Source organism: Alnus glutinosa, chromosome 4 (genome assembly GCF_958979055.1).
Source record: "Alnus glutinosa chromosome 4, dhAlnGlut1.1, whole genome shotgun sequence".
Lineage (NCBI taxonomy): Eukaryota > Viridiplantae > Streptophyta > Magnoliopsida > Fagales > Betulaceae > Alnus > Alnus glutinosa.
Window position 1 is genome coordinate 4,719,640 of NC_084889.1, and position 19,715 is coordinate 4,739,354.

Here is a 19,715-nt window from a genome sequence, read left to right on the forward strand (position 1 = left end):
AAAAAAATCTAAACATGTTTTTGAAAAATAATAAAATATAATTAAAAAAACAAGTGTTATCCAAACATTAACATGCCCTAAGGTATCCAAATTTAATGCCATTTGGATGTAGCAAACTTGATCTAAATCTGAACTCCTTCCATGGAATTATTATTAATGCCAAATGGCATCAAAGGAAGCATGGGAGTAGAGAAGTAGGCGTCCCCACACATTAATCGCTCCCCACCAAACCGCCGTAAAATGCGATGGGGATGTTTTCATGCACCGACGCACACAAAACTCTTTCTCTCTCTTTCCTACCAAAAGTTGCTTTTGGGCCAAATTGGCCAATCAATGGTGACATGGGCATCGGGCACCACCTAAGGCCTTGCATCCAAAAAAAGTAGGCCCAAAAGTGATTATAGCATACTCCTTTATTGTAACTTGCATGCCTGCCATCCTTTCCGAATCTTTTAAAGCTAGTAATTCTTTACATAATACGCGAGGTCAGTATAAAGATAATATGAAATTAAAAGATTAGGATTGAGTCAAATTAAGTTGAATTGATTGGACATATTAATATACGGGTCAAATTCGTGTCAATCTACTTAACTTGTATTTAATGCCTTTAACTTGAATAACTAATTTAGATTTTTGTCCTTAAAAAAATCAAAACTTTAAAGTCTCATTTGATCTGTGAAATTATTATTCTATTGAAATAGAAAAAATTTATCATTATTGGGAATAATTATTTTGCAGTAAGCTGCCTCATGCAAATCTCTTGGTGGTCGTCCTTGGAGATCTCCACAGGGGTTTGAAGCTTCGGCTGAGCTTTGAAGAACTTAAAACACCTTTTCTTGGACATTCATGTGCTTCCCTCTCATGCCAGTTGTTTTGGTTAAAAAGTTTGATATCATTACTTAAATGGATCATGCTTGGATAATCCATATGATCATATACAGTGGCAGAGCTAATAAAGAGCTTGGGGCTTGGCCCTCCCCTAAGCCATAAGGTTCTCCTAAACAATAAAAAAATAAGAATTAAAATTTTATCCGTATTTTTTTTATTTTTTCTAATTACGACCCCTTCATTTTTATTTTTATTTTATAATTTGGCACCCCCAAATTGGAGATGCCGGTTCCGCCCTGCCTATACCCATACCGGTAAACCGATATGATACAAACCCGGCCATGGATCCGAATTGTAACCTTTACTGCATCCCCTCAATTTTGTCAATGACTTGATGGGCTAGGTTATAGACCTATTTACTATATGTATCAGTGACATTTAATGGACCTTCAAACTTCAAAGAGAGACAAATAAAGTTAGATCAGCCAAATCACCTTAGTGGACCTTCTAAGTAGGGTTGCTATTGGGCTTAAGACTTTTCTTTCGGCCCTTTGAAAGCAGACAGGGACTTGGGTTGCATGGCTCCCCCGACCTTTATCTTTAATTTCCATCCTTAAAAGTAATTAATCGCTTTAGTATGGAAACAACATAAAAAATAAAATAAACTAAACTAAAGTAAAACTAAAAAGAAAAAGAGAAGGGGGGGGGGGGGGGGGGGGGGGGTAAAACGACGGAAATTTCTTGTCGGGTAAGTTGTGACCCGCAAAAAAGGTGTAATAATTTAGGCACTGTTTCGAAGAGAGACTCGGTGAAATAGACATGTCTATGAAGATGTAGACTACCTACACCTGGATAAAATGACCCTATGAAGCTTCACTGTTTCCTGGGATTGGCTTTGGGCCTTTCCTACGCAGCTTAGGTGGAGGGTGAAGAAGGCCTCATTCCGGGGGGGCCCGAGCCGTCAGTGAGATACCACTCTAAAAGAGTTAGAATTCTAACCTTGTGTCAAGACCTATGGGCAAAGGGACAGTCTCAGGTAGACAGTTTCTATGAGGCATAGGCCTCTCAAAAGGTAATGGAAGCATGTAAAAGTTTCCTCGGGCCAGACGGAGATTGGCCCTCGAGTGCCTAAATTCAATACTCTTTATGTCGGCAATTACCTCTTATCCCAAAAATGATAATGGGTTGGCTTTTGAGCATCAGGTTGGCCGTTGGCCACTAGGTCTATAATAAATCATCATGAAAAAAAAAAAAAAAAGAAGGTTCAAGTGCACGAACATACGAAACACAAAACGATTGTATATTTACTTTATTTAATAAGTTAGCAAGGATACTTAATGAAATTCACAATGAGTCCTTCTACTCAAATGATTTTTTGGACTAAGAAATAATTCCTTAAAAAAAAAAAAAAAAGAGAGGGAAGAAATGAGGAATTATATCAAATACCTCTCGAACTTTTACTCAAATTCGATTTTCAAACCCCAATTTTCAATTTTTGGATTTTAAGACATGAACTTTGTGTCAATTCCAATATAAAACTTTCAACTACTTTTCCAATAAATCAATAATAGAGATAATGTGAAACTATAGTTACATCCCTAATATGGAAAACAATTAAAAAAAAAAAAAAACATATCATGTAATTTCTGAGTAGAAGGATCTTCATACAGATAGAAGAATCCGGTCCGCGCATGGACGTGATATGAGCAGAATCCGGGCAAGGACAATAGAGTATAGACCCAACAAGAGCCACGTAGACACGTTATCCACAACTTATCAAAAAATTGAAGCATTTGGTCATGACGTGTCACCAACAATTAGCTCCACCACCAATCCAACTTCTTTCAATTTTGAAATAAAGAAAAGAAGAATGTGTGGAGGGAATGATTTGACAGAGATTTTGACTGTGGGGCATGCAAACCTAAACTATGAACTACAATTCTCCACACAATTGACCTCTCTCTCTCTCTCTCTCTCTCTCTCTCTCTCTCTGTGTGAGATGAGCTTGAGAGAAGACAATGGTAGGGGGTGAAAGATGAAGAGGAGGGTTATGTTATATATGCATCTTCCATGGCCAGCCATTGCGCTTACTGTGCTTTCTCACTATCACCACAGAGGGATTTCGTCAACAAAACCAAGTTAAAGCCATCAGCAAGATCCAAACCTGTACTTCTTTCTTCTATAAGCAGCACCAGAGCCTCCTACAACACTCTGGTCTCTGAGGTGCTCTTCTCTTTCCCATCTCTATGTTAACATGTAATGTACCTTATATATATGATGCCATTAAAGGGAGACACTTTAGATGAGGGGTTTATGGATCATGGAAGCTATAGATACTCGCATTTTGATATTAGTGAGCACTTTTTAAGTCTGCGAAATCATCATATATATACCCAAATTTTCCTATTTGTTTATATGGAAGAAAGGAAAATTGTAATTAATTTCAAATTTACGTTGTCATATGTAATGGGTAATATGACCATCCTTGGATTGGTGCATATCGCTTGAAGGCATTTCAGAATTGGGGTCTTAGACACTTCTTACTTGTTTGAAGTCAGTTTGTGCAGGACAATATCTTTTACTGCTGTCATAGATATGTGTTTAGTCCCCTGAACAATATTTTGCTATGAGACTAATGGGAAAGTTTTAGTCCAAATGTTGAAATTAACACGGAAGCTAATATGTGTAGTTAGTACGTGCATGGTTCTTAATTATGATTCTCTCAGATTTCTAGTTTCAACCCACTTTCAAATTTTAGTATGCCCTTCTGTAGATATATCTCCCAATTATGCTTATAGCCTCAGTAATATTGTATTCATGCAATAGAAAGGTAGGGAGAGGAGTGATGTTCTCGATCTGGATTAAGTGGGTTTAATGAAGACAAATATCATATTTATTGTTGTATCTGATCCAGCTTCAGATCCCTTCATTTTGCATACACTAGAGAAAAGCTTAATAGTTTTAACATGAGCAAATGTCTCTGAATACTCAGGTTGGATTTTCTGTTCCAAAACTAACATTACTTATTTGCAGCAGCTCAAACACAACATGGTTAAGACCATTTTGCAACAGTTATCATTGGTATTCTTTATTGCCTAATTAGGTGGCATATTCTTGATGCTAGGCTGTCAGACTTTTGGGTCCTCCAGCAAGATTCGAAGCTTCAAAGCTGAAAGTGGTTTTCATGGAAGAACAGTTGGCCAAGTATTCAGGAATTATTCCAAGAACCTACATCCTATCCCACTGTGACTTCACAGCTAACTTAACCTTGACTATCTCTAATGTCATCAACCTTGATCAGGTATACTTTCTTATTATGTACTAATCACCTGATGTCTAAAACTGAAAAATAGGCAAACAAGTACACATATAATTTTGTTTGTCCAATTGTTCGTCTCAGTTAAATGGGTGGTACAACAAGGATGATGTAGTTGCAGAATGGAAGAAAGTGAAAGATGAAATGTGTCTCCATGTCCATTGCTATGTTAGTGGCCCTAATCCCCTGCTTGACCTGGCAGCAGAGTTTAGATATCACATATTCTCGAAAGAATTGCCTTTGGTAAGTTTGAATTCTCTACTTTTTTTACCTGCAATATCCCATTTGAAGTTGAAGGGACTTAGATTAAATAGGACACATCAATTAGTCGCGTTTGACATGGATGGGAATCCACAGCAATTAACTGCACCAATTGCCCTATCCACAGCAATTTGTGCAACTAATTGTTGTGGATCGCAATCTGTTTGACATGACAACCAAATGAGAGGCAAGTGTAATGGAACTCTGGCTGAGCTAATATGCCTTGCTACTGTAAGTTAATAAAAATGTAATGTATGCCTATCATGTATCCAACAATTATGTTTTATGTTAAAATTCTCCTTTCCACTGAAAAGAAGATTGGCACAGAAACCATCTGTCCTTTGCACAACACTAACTCATCATCTTCATCATTATAGGCCTTGCTGAAATGCATATCTTTCCCCCTTTCTGTCTCCCCATGCATCCATGCTATATAAAAACATTGTCAAAAATGTTTTGCTAGTTGGCTGAATGAACTTTGTATGGCTATGATCTTCGTCTTGATGGAAGGCAGGTGCTTAAAGCTGTGCTGCATGGAGATTCAGTACTTTTCAGAGAGCATCCTGAGCTACTGGATGCTTTAGTTAGGGTATATTTCCATTCCAGTTCGCCCAAGTACAATCGGACTGAATGTTGGGGACCTCTCAAGAATGCTGCAGAGGTAAAATCACTCATCACAAATTGTACTCAATTTCGTCATGTTGGTTACCTTGTCTTTCAAGATTATTCCAAAAGTTTAAGCTTCAACGGATAAGAAATGATATATTTAATTATTTAAATTAATAACCTAACACTCCCTTCACGTGTTTAACTATAAATGAAAGGTAATTGTTGATACTGCGTCAAATCATCACTTTTTTTAAAAACTTAACCTAATAGAAAATGATGAATTTAATTATTTAAATTAATATTTTAACAACATTCAATCTCGTCTTAAAAATACTCTAAAGGTGTAATAGAAATGTCAATATTCAATAATGAACACTTTATTTGAAATCTAGTAGGATTGTTTGAAATTAATACTTGAAATATAATTTGAGAACAGAGTGAAGTGTCGTATTATTTAACTTTTTAGTGATTACTTTCCCAGGGAAAACAAGGGGAACATATCCAAGGTTTATTAAGTGCAAGGGAAGATGGTTTGAGGGAAAAGTGGGGACGCCCAAAATCCATCTTCCAAGCCCTGTTTGCTTTCCTTCTTTGAAAGTGGAACTTAAGAGGCAATTTAACCTCAAAGGGTTTTTGGATCTTCATGCCACAAGGACTGAAATTAATGTTTTGGTGGCTGAGCCAAAAGCAGGATACATCATATTCTTAACCTCTTTGGGAAAAGACAAAGGCCAAGCTCATCTTACATGAAGAGTGTGGGTTCAATTGATTCTTTTACAATTAATACATGTTCAATCAGAAATATTGACACATTATTCTTGTGTAACTGAGACCATTTTTTATTTTTATTTTTTCATTTGATAAATCAGAAAATGGCTGATGTCTTTATTTCTATGTATGTATTTTATTCTATCTCAAAGCAGTTCAATGGGTATTTAATAGTTAAGCAGGAAAATTGTACAAATTAAAAGTTTGAAGCTAGATACATGGCAAATCGAGTGGTCCTGGATTCGCATGAGCAACAGTGCTATCTTTTGGACTTAAGAAGAACGATCAAAATGATTAAAGAATTGGGCATGTTATATATATATATATAGGCTTAAAATTAGGTTGGACCAGTATCAAAATTAGGCTTTAAGCCTTTATCTCTTCATTAATTTATACTTTGGCCTTCCAAATGAAAAAATTTTATTCAATCCCTGCGAATGAGCCAGGGAAGGGTATTGTGCCCCTATATATATATAAAACTTAATAAAGAAAAATAAAATTAAAAATTGAAAATCAAGGAGGGCCATAGCCCCCCTTGGCCCTTGGTGTATATGTAGTTCCGTCCTTCTCATTTTATTTTTTTTTTTATTATTTTTTTGGATGAATAAACCGTCATTCTTATTCATTCAGATAGTACACAATATTTACATAAAGTGATATACAAGGAGTCTGGTAATTTCTTTGCGGTTATATGTAAGTAACACATAACGTGCAAAGCAGCAAAAAGCTAATCCCTCTCCCTCTCTCTCTCTCTCTCTCTCTGTGTATATATATATATATAGACACACACACGCATAACATTATCAATATATATATCAAAGGGCCGTCCTGTTCCTTTTCTTCTTCTTTTTTATAATATTTTGGACGAATATATATAGGGGTCCTATACTCCTATTCCAATGTCAGAGGTGTGAAACTAATTAAGGTAATGCTATGGAGCTAGCTAGCTGTACATAATGACATACTAACATATTCTAGCTAATTTGAGAGTCACATAAAATCGTGCAGGAAAGTGATCCTTACCCAACACAATTTATACAATATTTACGCAACACGTACACTCACACGAGATAGGACCCCTGTGATAAATATCATTTCCCAATCATATATACATACTCTTGCGGATAAAACCTCACCTCACCTCACCTCACCAGAAGGTACGGAATTGCTTGTTTGGACAACAAAAAGTGGCGATCGACTTTGGCACCATTTTGCACTAGCTATTTTAGTTTGTAGGAAAGGAAACTGCATGAAGGTGGCACGAAGGTTCCTAGCTCCTCTCTCCCAACAATAACATATTGCAATATTACTGATCATCACTACGTACGTCTCATGCAAACTCTACCAACAATATGCACTATATATATAGTTGGGCATCATTGTTGTTTTTGGCTCACATCAAGTGGACTAGCTAGGAAGATGATGATGGAGGCAAAAAAGATGGGATTAGCACCGCGAAGGGCGACTGCCAGTCAGAAGAAGAAGAGGTGCCTTGTTCCTCCTGCTAGAGGAAGTATCAAGCGCAAGGTTTTCGTCCTCCTATATAAACAATTGAACCTTGCAAGCCAACATGCCTTTCATTACCTGCTTGGCGACAACATCCACAGCTGAAGTTAGCCAACTTCGCCACAGAATATATATATAAGATCGATGAAAAGATTTAGGAATGACAGGCCAGGGAAGATTTAATATTTCTTCTTCCAGCTTGGGAATATGCATATATGCTTGTACTCATCATTTCAAGCTGAATAGGAAAAAGAAATGCTAGATATATAATTGTTCAAAGTAGCTAGCTAGTCATGTATACGCCAAGTTTATATATATATATCTCCACTCAAGTTTCCTTCTCGAAGCTTCATGAGGTCCACGCTTTCTTTTCTCCTTTATAATTGTCCAAAGTAGCTAGGAAAGAAAATCGAAGGGTCATCAACGTTTCAATTTAATTATAAGAACATGGCGCGCGCATCCTTTTTCCTTGGTTTGACATTCGGTTTTGGTGTTCTTCTGGTCTAAGCTAGTTGTGCGTTTTGCCTCAGGCAACGTTCGAATTATTATTCTCAATTATCATGCTTTTATCATTAGCGCGCAGATTGATGAGAAGGTTGAAGAAAGAGCAACAAGCGGGAAGAAAAGAGTTGAAGACCTCTCTGGCAGTGATATATATATATATATATATATATATATATATATATATATATATATATTCTGGAAACTAGAATGTAAGAAGTACAGTATTAAAGAAGCGATCCCATATTTCTCCCATAATTCTATAGCTAGGTTTCTTTTTCCTTTTTTCCTTTTTAATTAATTTGAACTTAAGACTACCCAACCCCGTCCATCTTGATTCAATTTTAGTACAAAGATATATATATAATTGTGTCATTCCCATTTATAAATATCTTTTGAATCAACAACATGTTAATTCGAAATAACTCTTTATCTTAATCAAGGTGTTTTTTCAAAAAGGGATTAACTAATTGAAACAGAATCAGAAAAATACAATGAATACATTTGGGGTTGGCTGGCCGCCCCCTAGAGTGGGTTTAGTACTTTTGAAGAGTTCTTCAAAATATTTTCACTTTATCATCAAATCTTGGTGTCTATTTTATTTTCGGCTTATTTTGATTAATTCTTGGACCAAATAATAAAGAATCAATCAAAGTTTGTTCTTCTCGTATGTCTAGCCATATGCTGGTTTCGAATGGTGGTCTACAGAGGCGATTTCGGACAAACCCAAAAGCAGTTTTCGAAGAATGGAAAATGTGTGGGGGAGAAATGTTTCTTGCATAAGACAGAGTCTTCCGTGACACTTTGTTTTAATTTTTTTGAAAAATAAAGTGTATACAAAAAAACATCTTACCACGTAAGACTTTGTGTACAAAGTATGTGAAAGAAACATTTCTCAATGTGTGGACTAAAGAGAGGTGCTTGATTTGTGCTTCTTCTCCTTGACCACGTCGGATACGGCGGCCACAGTGGATCAACAGTGAAGAATAGCCTGGTGGGACTTAATTAGCGTGAGAAGCTTGTGCATGGACCGATCTCTTAATTGGGATCTCTTAATCGTGGATCTCTACCGAATTAGTATAATTTTAGCATTTATAGTTTCAATTACATAGAATGCGTACTCTTATATATGAGTAACTAATATCTAATTGACATGAAATTATTTAACATGCATTTTAAGTTTGAGGAAAACATGTTATCCAACCGTCAAATTATTTAACCATTAATTCAATAATAGGTATTAATCGGTGTTAACTCTCCAAAAAGTAATTCAAATTGGAGCATAAACCCTAAACCTAAACTCCCACACACATACACTATCTAAGATGGTGGTATAATGGCACAAAGAAATTCTCAAATTGGTTAGGTACACATTATGGCATGAGTTCGAATTCGGCAATGAAAATCTCCATATATTTGATTAGTGTAACCATCTTGGTTCTTATTGATCTCCTATGGAGCTGTGTGCATAGTTGAACTCCCTCACCTGCCTTCTTTTGAATAAAATATATATGTATATTGAAAATAAATTTGGATACTAAAAAATTTGAATATACAAGTATACAATCCCAACATAGAAGTTGCAATTCGTATTAACGTATCAAGTTCAAGTTGTGTTGATGAATGACTATAAGACTATAAGTCAACCTTAATCCAATCCATTTAATCAAATTTATCAGACTCCTCAACTCTAATAAATTAATATCATGTTAGATTCGCGGGTTATGTCAAAAACTTTCAAATTTTAAGCCTTAGATATCACATGTTGAGGTCAGATAGTGTCGAAACACTAGTATAAGGCTATATGAGCCCTAACCCGACTTCCTTAATTAAACGAGTCAAACCCCTTAATTCTAACCAGCTAATTTTGTATTTAGTTCGTGTTAAAAACTGCCTGTCTTGCCCCAACATATGTTCAAAAAGGGAAAAGTAAAAAGGACACTGAATACATGAGCCACTAAAGAATAAATAGAACAAATAGGGTACATCAATATACTGGGATATATGCAATAACAGGTCATCTAGAAATAATCCAGCTAAACATCGTAGACAAACCATAAGCCAAAGTCCCTAACAACAATTATTTAACAAGTAATCTCGTAATCTGATGAAAAACCTGAAAAAAAAAAAAAAAAACAATATTCATAAGCTGTACCAACACAATGCACACTCAAATCACTCAAAATGAGCGATTGGGTTTGGTGGAAGAGGAAGAAGAAGATTTGGCTTTTGCAAAATCAACCAGATCTTTGAAAAGAGCATCTTCAGGTTTCGCTTGCTTGGTTGGGGTAGGAAGACTATTAAGAGAGAGATTCTGAGTCTGCCCCACTAAACTGTCATAAGAGGAACTGGACCCGCTACTTGAATGACCCGCACCACCCGGATAACTTTGATGCTCGAAAAATTGTTGTCTCTGGTTATACCTTTGAGGTGGGGGTGGAAGGCTGCCAGGAGAAGACTGAGTATTCCAAGGAGCAGGAGGCAGCTGGTCTGCAGATTTGCTTGAGGGAGCTGGTCCATCATACACAGGCCGTCCAGTGAACTCAGGCATTGATGCAGTGGGATTAACGAGATGGCTAGGAGGGGGAGGGGGAGAGGAAGAGTGTGTAGGAGTCGTCAATGGTGGGGCGGAAGTTCTGTTGGAATAATCTGGAACTGAAAAGGATGTTGGTTCTGATGTTTCATGGGATCCTTCAGACTTGTAGACATCACCACTGAGATAATCGACCATGCCAGTCTCTGTGGCAATGGGCTTCTTTGATGCGGGTGGAGGGGGAAGAACTGGACTGACCCGCACTGGTTCAGTCTTTGTAATTGCTGGCTTCCTGCGCATAGTGGAAATTTAAGTTACATGCAAATCAACTAAAGAATGGCCGTATGAGCTCAGTAGGTACAGAAGGAAAAGAATGAACATGAATAAAATCTGAAAAAGACCCTTCTAAAATAGTCACCTCACCTATGAGCTAGCTGGGCAAAATCATCTTCAGATTCTTCATCTTCATGGTTCACATTCACAAGTGGTACAACTGGTGTTTCAGTTCCTCTAACTCCTACTGAAGAGGTTCCTTTTGCAATATCGTCATGCAGACGAATTACACGCTGCAAATTATCATTCAATGCCAATCCCTGACAAAGAAGCTCCTCATCTCTGAATGGAAAATACTGTCAGTCACAGTCATCAGTTCAAAAGGAAAAAGAACTACAGTTTTTTTTATTCAAATTCTTACACAGTATCATTCACAAGAAGCATGACACGCTTTTGGTAGGAACGGCACTGGTCAACAAGGTCAACTATTATTTCTTGCTTCACACCCTGCCATATTATCCAGAACCATGAGATGCCATAGATGATTGATGAGTCGGCATGTTTTGTCTTTTCTAGTGCCAACAACTATCCAGAAGTTTCAGAGGTAATACAGAAATGCTCTCTCTCACAGAGTAAATTGCCTTTTTAGTAATTTTTTCTTTGAATAAAATCTCTCCTTTCCACCAAATTACAATTACATTTTTTTTTCTGTAAGTAAAATTATTCAAGTGCACATACATAGAGGGAACCACCACCACGGAAAACACAAATTTTGTTTGAGATCTAGGTTTCTATTGTGGTAGTAGTCCCAAATCTGAGATTCTGGTAGCCACTAAAATTCCAGAGTCCTTCACACGAATTTAAAAAGAAAGCATATGAAAAAGCATCTTGCATGTTGGAACAAATAATTAATAAACAAGCAACAGAAGAGAAATGGCTAAACAAGGACCACTAATAATCTTCAGCTAAGGAAAAATCAGATATATCACCTCAGGATTACGGCGATCCAAAGCACCAAGCATATCATTTAACACATCAGCTAGCCCCTGAGCATTTTGGATCTCTAACAAGCTGCCAATAAACAAAGTTTAATTTGGATAGAATCTGGCATGAATTAACTAACAATTAACTGGGCCAGTGTGCCCTATATAAACCAAAAAAAATAAAAAATAAACAGAGATGACAGAAAAAAAGAAAAGAAAAAAAGGCATCTGTTGTACAAATAGCAAAGGGCATGCTTGAATTATCCAAGGGGCAAATTTTGACAAATGTATCCTGTGCACTAAGTGGGTCTTATATTTGTTGACTGCTAATAGGTCTAAGATTAACATATGTAAAGATAGATATTATGTGGAATTGATGACATATTGTATACATGCAGGAGAAAAAAAAGCTCATCATCAAACTATGTCATATTTATGGTTTCTTCTGTTTAATAAGCCATTTCAAACTGGTACCTTTACTTGAGCAAGTTAAGTCGTCTGCTAATGATCTAGCCAATAAAAGTAAACACAAATGGACAAAGAAAGAAAGAAAGAAATAAGTTTAAACCTGAGTTGTATTACCTTGCTTTAGTATTCATCAAAAAGTTTTTTTTCTGACATTTAAATGCATTTAAGTCAATTTTAAAGATTTTAAACGCAGACCAAATTTCTTTCAGATTAAACAAAGAACATTAATTTCCTTCAGGTGGGTATATGTGACAGAGATTCACAAATATAAACCATCAATCCATCAAAGACTAGAAATCCAAGGATCACTTCAGACAAAATTTGAGGTAGCAACAAATTTATGGCCATTAGTTTTTCTTTGTTGTGGATTTATTACTTATGCCTAAGTCGATGGTGGATTTAATGGATGTTGGAAAGGTTGTTACAGTAAACACTGTAGTAGTATAATCTGGAATGCAATTCCAGTTTGTCCCATTGAACTATTTAGAGGGAAAGGAATGCCAGGTCATCCAACAGATACTGAAATCTATTATATCCCAGAAGACTTCTTTCAATTTTTTTTTTTTTAACATCACCATTTGATTTTGGATAAAGATACGTGGGAGATTTTCCATAATTTGTCCCTTCTTTGATTTTTTATACCTTTCCAATAGCAGAGGTTTATCTTGCGTGTCTTTTATATATGCATGGCGGCAGTGCAACAATACCAGAACTATGGCAATATTCATCCACAAATAATAATAGAATAGTTTTTCCTTTTAATATCTATAAACCATGGTTATTGAACTTGACACCTGTGTTGAGTTACAGACTGAGAAAGCACCATTTGTAGCAAGGGAATTACTAGAGATAGGACCTACAAATTGATAGATTCTATCATAACAAGCAGGTAAAATGTCAGAACATATGTTTGACTTTGACTCATTTCATTAATTGGAATGAAGTAAAATATTTAAGTTCACGTTTACTAAACATCTTGAAAACACTTTTTACTTCTCAAACACAAAAACACACTTTTCAGAAAATCGTTACTGAAAGAAACACTTTTCAAAAACAAAATACATGTTAGAAAGAAAGGGACAACTGTCCAATTCTAGAAGTTAGTGAGGTGTCCCTATGAGTTGTCCTATGGTGAGGTGTTCATATGAGGGGTCCTTTATGAGTTATCATATAGTGAGGTGTCCATATTCCAAAATATTGTATTTCTTCTTATATATATCAATGAATTGTGAAGACAGAAATATAGATAGAAATCATGGGCCACTCTTTGTGAAACACTAATCTTAACAACCAAACAATTTTCCAAAAAAAAAACACTTAAAACACTTTTTTTTTTAAAAAAAGACACTTTTTAGACTACTTTCCACACCTTCTTATAGGAATATTTTGAGAAAGCAAGTGTTTAGTTTTTCAGGTGTGAAACTTGACTTATTACTTAATAAAAAAAAATAAAAAATAAAAAATTAGAGCCCAATGGAAGAGGGGGGTGCCCGCGCAGCCACCCCAACCAAATAGGAATGGCCTCACGGTCACCTTCTCTCCTTAGCTAAGGGTGGCCACTTGATCACCTCTCTATTTTTGAAAAAAAAAAAAAAAATCATAAGTAAGAAGTCGGCCACGACACCTAAAAAAATATGCTTAAAATTAGCATGTTTAGTGTTTGTTTCTTTAAAAACACAAAGCACTAAGTCTTTTTTTTATAAGAATAAATTTTAGATAAGTACTAAACGCTAAAATTTTACCAAATAATTTTCTCCTATGTACACCACAAAAAGCAATTTTCCATTGTGGATCCCACTGAAAACACTTCTCAACTTTCCATCACATAAAAAAAATAAAATATAAATAAATAAATCAAAACGCAAAAAACACAATTTAAAATCGTTAGCAAAAAAAGCCTAATTTCTTCCACAATACAAACTCTCCTAGGAGATTGATGACATCATATGGCTGCAGTCATCCAATTATATTGAAGCTGTAAATTTGATCTTCCAACTAAAGCCCAATAGGTAGTTCATTATGTTTGTTCAAAGTTCCAAAGAATAATACTCATGGCCATCAACGATTCAACATGATTGAAGAAGTGGCCTCTCAGAAACTAAATCTGCAGACTTGCCTTATGTAGAGGAATCCATATAGCAGTACTAAGTTTAATTGATAAGAAAAGTCGCTCATTCACAAACACATACAAATAGAATAAGAATTTTTCCCGTGATATAATTAGTGATCTAGGAATGTCTTTCAGCTCTTCCATTTGGTATTCTAGGTGTGTTTGACACAAATTTATTTAAAAAGAACAAGGAACTCAAAAGAGAAAAAAAGAAAAGTTTGATATTCAAGTATCAAGAATATTTCTCAATGATAAATAAAAAGAAGCTGAAGAAATGGGACACGGGATATTACTCAAATGGTACCTGAGGCCAGAAGCATCAGACTGTAGAGAGGCTTGAATAGCAGCATCATCATATGCTGAAGCATGATGAATTATTGGCTGGGTTTGTGGTGGAGTAAACAATGGTACACTGTTCTCTTCCCGGGGTGGAAATTCAACTCCAGCAGACTGTCAATTACCAAATTGGAGTAAATTAAAGAAAGATTACATAATGAAGGATAGGCAAAAACTAAAAATTTGGAGTAAATCAATGCAGCAACCCAATGTGAACTACGTTTCAAGAAGGAAGATAAATTAAAAATTCAGGTAACCAGCCAAAGCTCATGATACAATCGAATATTAAAATTTAGCATGAAAGAAAGAAACAACCAGCCAAAGCTCATGATATAATCGACCATTAAAGTTTAGCATGAAAGAAAGAAACAACCAGCCAAAACTCATGATACTTGTCAGCAACAACTCTGAAACTCACGTCCAAAACTGCAATCACTGGTTTCATTCAGGCAGAAGATGTCCATACATCTCTAATATGGGAAGAGAGTGGAAATCTATTCCATAATGGACTAAGAATTGAAAACCTAGGTCACAAGCAGCTACTGCTGCATGCAATGTCAAACTGACTGCAGAAACCTGAATCAGAATAAATACCTACTTTGTAAAAATGGTTATCTTTACTTTTTCCTGATAGTCTAACAGGTGAAGGCATCCAAGCTCACATGAAGATCTGACCAGTTGGACCCAGTTTCATGGGTAAAACCCCCAGCATAACTTTCCAACTCACTTCAAAACTAATCATCTATATCACATGTAAAGGAATCCTCTCTTTAGTATATTTCTATTAGTCTCGCGAGTCACATGGTTTGACTCTCATCCAAAAACATCAAAATTTGGGAGGGGGGGTGGTGTGGGAAGTTCAAAAGGCACCACCTGCATTTCCTACCCTCTACATACTAGACTAGACATATTTGCCTTTATTGTTCAGAAATATGGGCGTGTTTTGCAACACACTCCTCCCCTTTTTTTTTTCATTTCTTCTAAAAAAAAGTCCAATTACCAAACACCTTTCTTTACTCTACTCTCACAAGAAATTCAAATCTCATTTCACCTTTATATTATATCAATCACTTCTTATTAGTTATTTCTATTCAAACAAAAACTCACAACAAAACTCTTTACCAAACAGGCCATAATTTTATTTGATTATGTCATTTTTTTTTTTTTTTAATTATTGGTAAGTTATACATGTACTCAGTTTGCTTATATGTTATTCTACTTGCTGAGGATTCAGAACAAAGAGCTTGCATGGTAGTATGCCTATCAAGTAGACCCAAAGGGCAAAAATGACTGGACATGAACTTAAAAATATGCACTTCGCTTCGATCAAGCGTGCTCTTGCGCTTTGCACTTGGCACTTGACACCTAGGCAGCTAGGCTCCATGAAGCCTCAGTGCTCAAGTTTCCCTGGTGCTTTTGAAAATACTGTCTTTATATACAACTGCCGCTTGCAATATATACATACGAGCTTGACAAAAAAATCAATACAATATGATGAAGCAATCACCTTCAGTTCATTATATGCTGCATAGTACTGGGGATACCTTCCTCTTGGTCCACCAAAAGCTACTTGCCATGTATCTATTAAAATTAGTATTTTCTCCCTCACATTCAAGTCTGGCTGCAAAATTGAATTACAAATACAGTGAACAACAAGCGTCCTAGACTACAGGGTCAAGGGTATTAGGTAACAAGTCAGTAACAGGCAGGAAAAACATAAGGTAAATATAAATCACCAGACAGGAGAATTATTGTACACCTTCTTCTTCACAATCTTAACCATTTCGTGTAAGATGTCACGCTCAATGATCTGTTGAAAGACATTCTCGCCACAATTTTTGCTGACAGTCTCCAATGCCTAGCTCAGAACATCCAAATACAAAGCATCAAAGTTAGGTGGCAATATTAAATATCAATGTTAGATTATACTAGTTCATTGTTATCTTGCACATAGCATAGCATACAATTAATGCAAACTAATCAACATGTTTGACATGTGTCGGCACTGCAGCATATACATATTAGACAGTGACTTTAGACCCACTTAGTTACCCTAATCTAGGAAATTTTATGAATCAAAGTAATCAAGCAAAAATAAATGTCTAAAAAGTCTGGAATGAAAGAAAAAATACTAACAAAAAGAGCCAGAAGTTGTATCTTCGGACTTTTACTGCCTAGGCGCTTCTTGAGTATCTTCAAGGCGTCCCTTGCTTGCCTGCAATTATCAACCAAATTCCAGAGAAAAAAAAGAAATGAGCGCAATGTTATCATAAGTTGTGGAAAAAAAGTACAACAAAAACAAAATCATGATGATGGCTTCAAATTATTGAGAATGGAGCTCCAAAATTAAAGACTGGAAAAAATTCAGTCCACAAAATTAACAGATATCACATTCAAACATTTGACAGAATCAATCTTTAATTGATGCCAATAAAAAAAACCTTGCGTAAATAAAACACAACTTCCCTTGGTAAAGTTGCCAATTCACCCTGCATTAGAGTAAGTAAACAACTGACTACAGCCATGTTATGAAAAGAGCACAATGCCTTCGTGATAAAGTAGTTGTGAGTGAAACTCGCTGACTAGGAATATCTCAACCATGCAACTACAACATTCTAAATAGACCAGTTAAGGTCAGTTTTAACCTAGTGAAGCACCGATATTCACCCCAAACAATAACAAGCTATTATTGTTAGTTCCGTCTGAAAATGTCTTGCTTAATTTTTTGAGCAGTTTCATGCATTCCCAACTCTGTGTTTTTTTGTACAAGGAAAAATAAGAAAAAGTCAACCAGCTGTAAGTACTTTTATGCTATGTTATTTACCAATATTCCATGGTCTAAAACTTCATCTAAAATTGTTTGCCTGTTAAATCAAGCTATCTTTTTTTTTTCTTTTTTTTTGGAGCACCAAATCAATCTAAATACACATAGTCTCTATAATATATAGACTTGCCAAGTAGGCAATTCATTTTAAACAAGCACTCAATTACACTTAACAATTTCACGCTTTCTAAAAAATTACCCGATCCTGAATTTGCAAAAAGGGTTACCGACCAAAAATAAAAACTAAGAAGGGAAACGAATCATACCCAGGATCCATGTTAATAACATCGCACAACTCAATGTTAATGGCCCAGTCTGGACCAATCAGCATATCGCTTGTTGCCCTCTCAGCACAGGCAGCAGCATTACTAGCCATCTCCAGAAAAGTCCTTTATCGTCCAAATTCCTAAGAACACAAACGCTCCACGAGTTCAATTACATAAGTCAATCCATTACACAAATTTGAAGTAGCTCAACCTAATCAACTCAGTCCACAACCCTGTATTGGCTAATTATCTATAGTCACAATTTTCCTCGGCCCTCTAATTCTTGAAAAATTTAATTCACAACGAACCCACAATGAAAAAATCAAACGGATCACAATTCAATGCTAACACATCAATTAGGCACGAATATGACCAATTTAAAGAGAGAATTATGAATCACCCAAATGATAATTCACGCCAAATAACTGTATTTTATCCAAGGAAAGAAAAAACCCACAAATATCACGATCAAAAACGAAAACCTAAATCGATTAGAGCACAACAAGCTCGGATCATCGACAAATTACAATTAAAACCAGAACAACTCGGAAAACCCACGAGAATTTGAACCCATAGACCAAAATTCAATTATCTGATTACCCAGATTTAAAATATAAACCCCCAAACAAAAACCCCCACAGTTCACATTAAGATCAAAAGGAAACGATGGAATCAGAAACAAAATCTGGAAGACTCAGGTATGGGATCTTAGGGGAGCTTACCTGTCAAAGCCCACAATAAATGAGAAAAACAGAAGCGATTGTTACGGTGTGTATATGCAGAAAGGGTCTAGAAGAGAGAGAGAGAGAGATGAGTTTGAGGAGTGGTTTTATTATGCCTTTCTTCTTCTTGGGTGGTGGGTTCGTTTGTTTGCAGTGTTTGGTTGGTGGTGTTTTCTTCGCGTCAGCGCCCACTGTTTAAAATTAGAATAAAGTTCAGAAACTTGGACTTTCTACTCCCCAAATTTTAAATAATAATAATAATAATAATAATACATTTGAGAACGAATTGAATTTGTGATTTAAAAAAAATAATAATAATTTTAAAATTTGTGATTTTAAAAAATAATTTTTAAAATGCAATTAAACGTTTTGAAAAATATCAGTTTAACCTTTAAAATTATGCTTTTTTTAAAATAGCACATTCTTACTTCCGATTTGAAAAAGTAGATTTTTTGCGCTTTCAAATCGCAATTTTAAAAAATGTAATTTTCAAACGATTTATGTTCTGTAATTTAGTTTAAAATCGCATTTATTGTCTATAAAATCGCAATCTGAAACGCACCCTAAACTTCATTTGAGAACAGCTTGGTTAAACAGCTCTGAATTTGATTATTCAAAAACATACCAATTTTTCTTTTGACCTTTTAGTTTTTCTTGAGAAGCTTAAGAAGTGCTGGAATGTCTTTTTATTTTTATTTTTTTTCTTGTCTTTTTGTTTGAGTGAGTCCTTTTTATTTTATTCAGATTTACAATCTGGATGAGATGAGGTTTGCTTAAATGCATATTACCTGTGCATGCAGGTGTTCCTTAACATAGTCATATCTTCGATAAATGTTCTCTAAACCTAATAAAAACAGAATATAAACACCTTTATGAAAACTAACTTAAATTTAAACCTTTGGTTGCATTTGGTACATGAAAATGTTGATTTTGGAATGTGTATTATCATAAACACAAGAAGTGGAAATAGAAGAATCGATTGATATCCATTCGTTTGGTAACAAAACCGAAATGAAGTAATGTTTCAACTAAAATACCATTACGTCAATAACATAGGAATAGCCCCGTCTTGGCTAGTGCCACCTCCAATCACCGTGAATTTAGTGGTCACAAGCACCAAATTGGAGCCCATCACTTGCTACTACTCTGACCAGCCTAACTTACTACCGGTCACTGTCCGATCCTCTTCAACCACCATCTACCACCGGATAGCAACCATATTTAGCGGTCCTTTACTGTCTCCGACCACCATATGTTATGGGGTCGGACATTATAAATTTCAATCTCACCTAATGAAAAATCGTGTAATTCTTAACACATAGCCACATACGAGTACTTTAATAATCTACTCATTATTGTAGGTAAATTATTCATATTTATAATGTGAATCTAGGATATTACACCGTGTCCA

General features: G+C 35.6%; 2 protein-coding genes across 2 annotated transcripts; one reads left to right on the plus strand and one right to left on the minus strand.

The window, feature by feature from the left end:
• The first annotated feature begins 2,790 nt into the window (after positions 1-2,790).
• LOC133866901 (magnesium dechelatase SGRL, chloroplastic) lies at positions 2,791-5,908 on the plus strand. Its single transcript, XM_062303558.1, has 5 exons — positions 2,791-3,051; positions 3,953-4,129; positions 4,229-4,387; positions 4,920-5,066; positions 5,496-5,908. The coding sequence occupies exons 1-5, from the start codon at positions 2,899-2,901 to the stop codon at positions 5,607-5,609; spliced, it is 750 nt and encodes a 249-aa protein (XP_062159542.1). The 5' UTR covers positions 2,791-2,898; the 3' UTR covers positions 5,610-5,908.
• A 3,846-nt stretch (positions 5,909-9,754) lies between these two features.
• Positions 9,755-18,481, minus strand: LOC133865857 (TOM1-like protein 3). Its single transcript, XM_062302357.1, has 10 exons — positions 18,305-18,481; positions 17,583-17,722; positions 16,629-16,707; positions 16,252-16,350; positions 16,000-16,113; positions 14,461-14,606; positions 11,585-11,666; positions 11,017-11,102; positions 10,746-10,937; positions 9,755-10,614 (listed from the first exon to the last, which is right to left on the minus strand). The coding sequence occupies exons 2-10, from the start codon at positions 17,690-17,692 to the stop codon at positions 9,969-9,971; spliced, it is 1,554 nt and encodes a 517-aa protein (XP_062158341.1). The 5' UTR covers positions 17,693-17,722; positions 18,305-18,481; the 3' UTR covers positions 9,755-9,968.
• Positions 18,482-19,715: the final 1,234 nt, after the last annotated feature.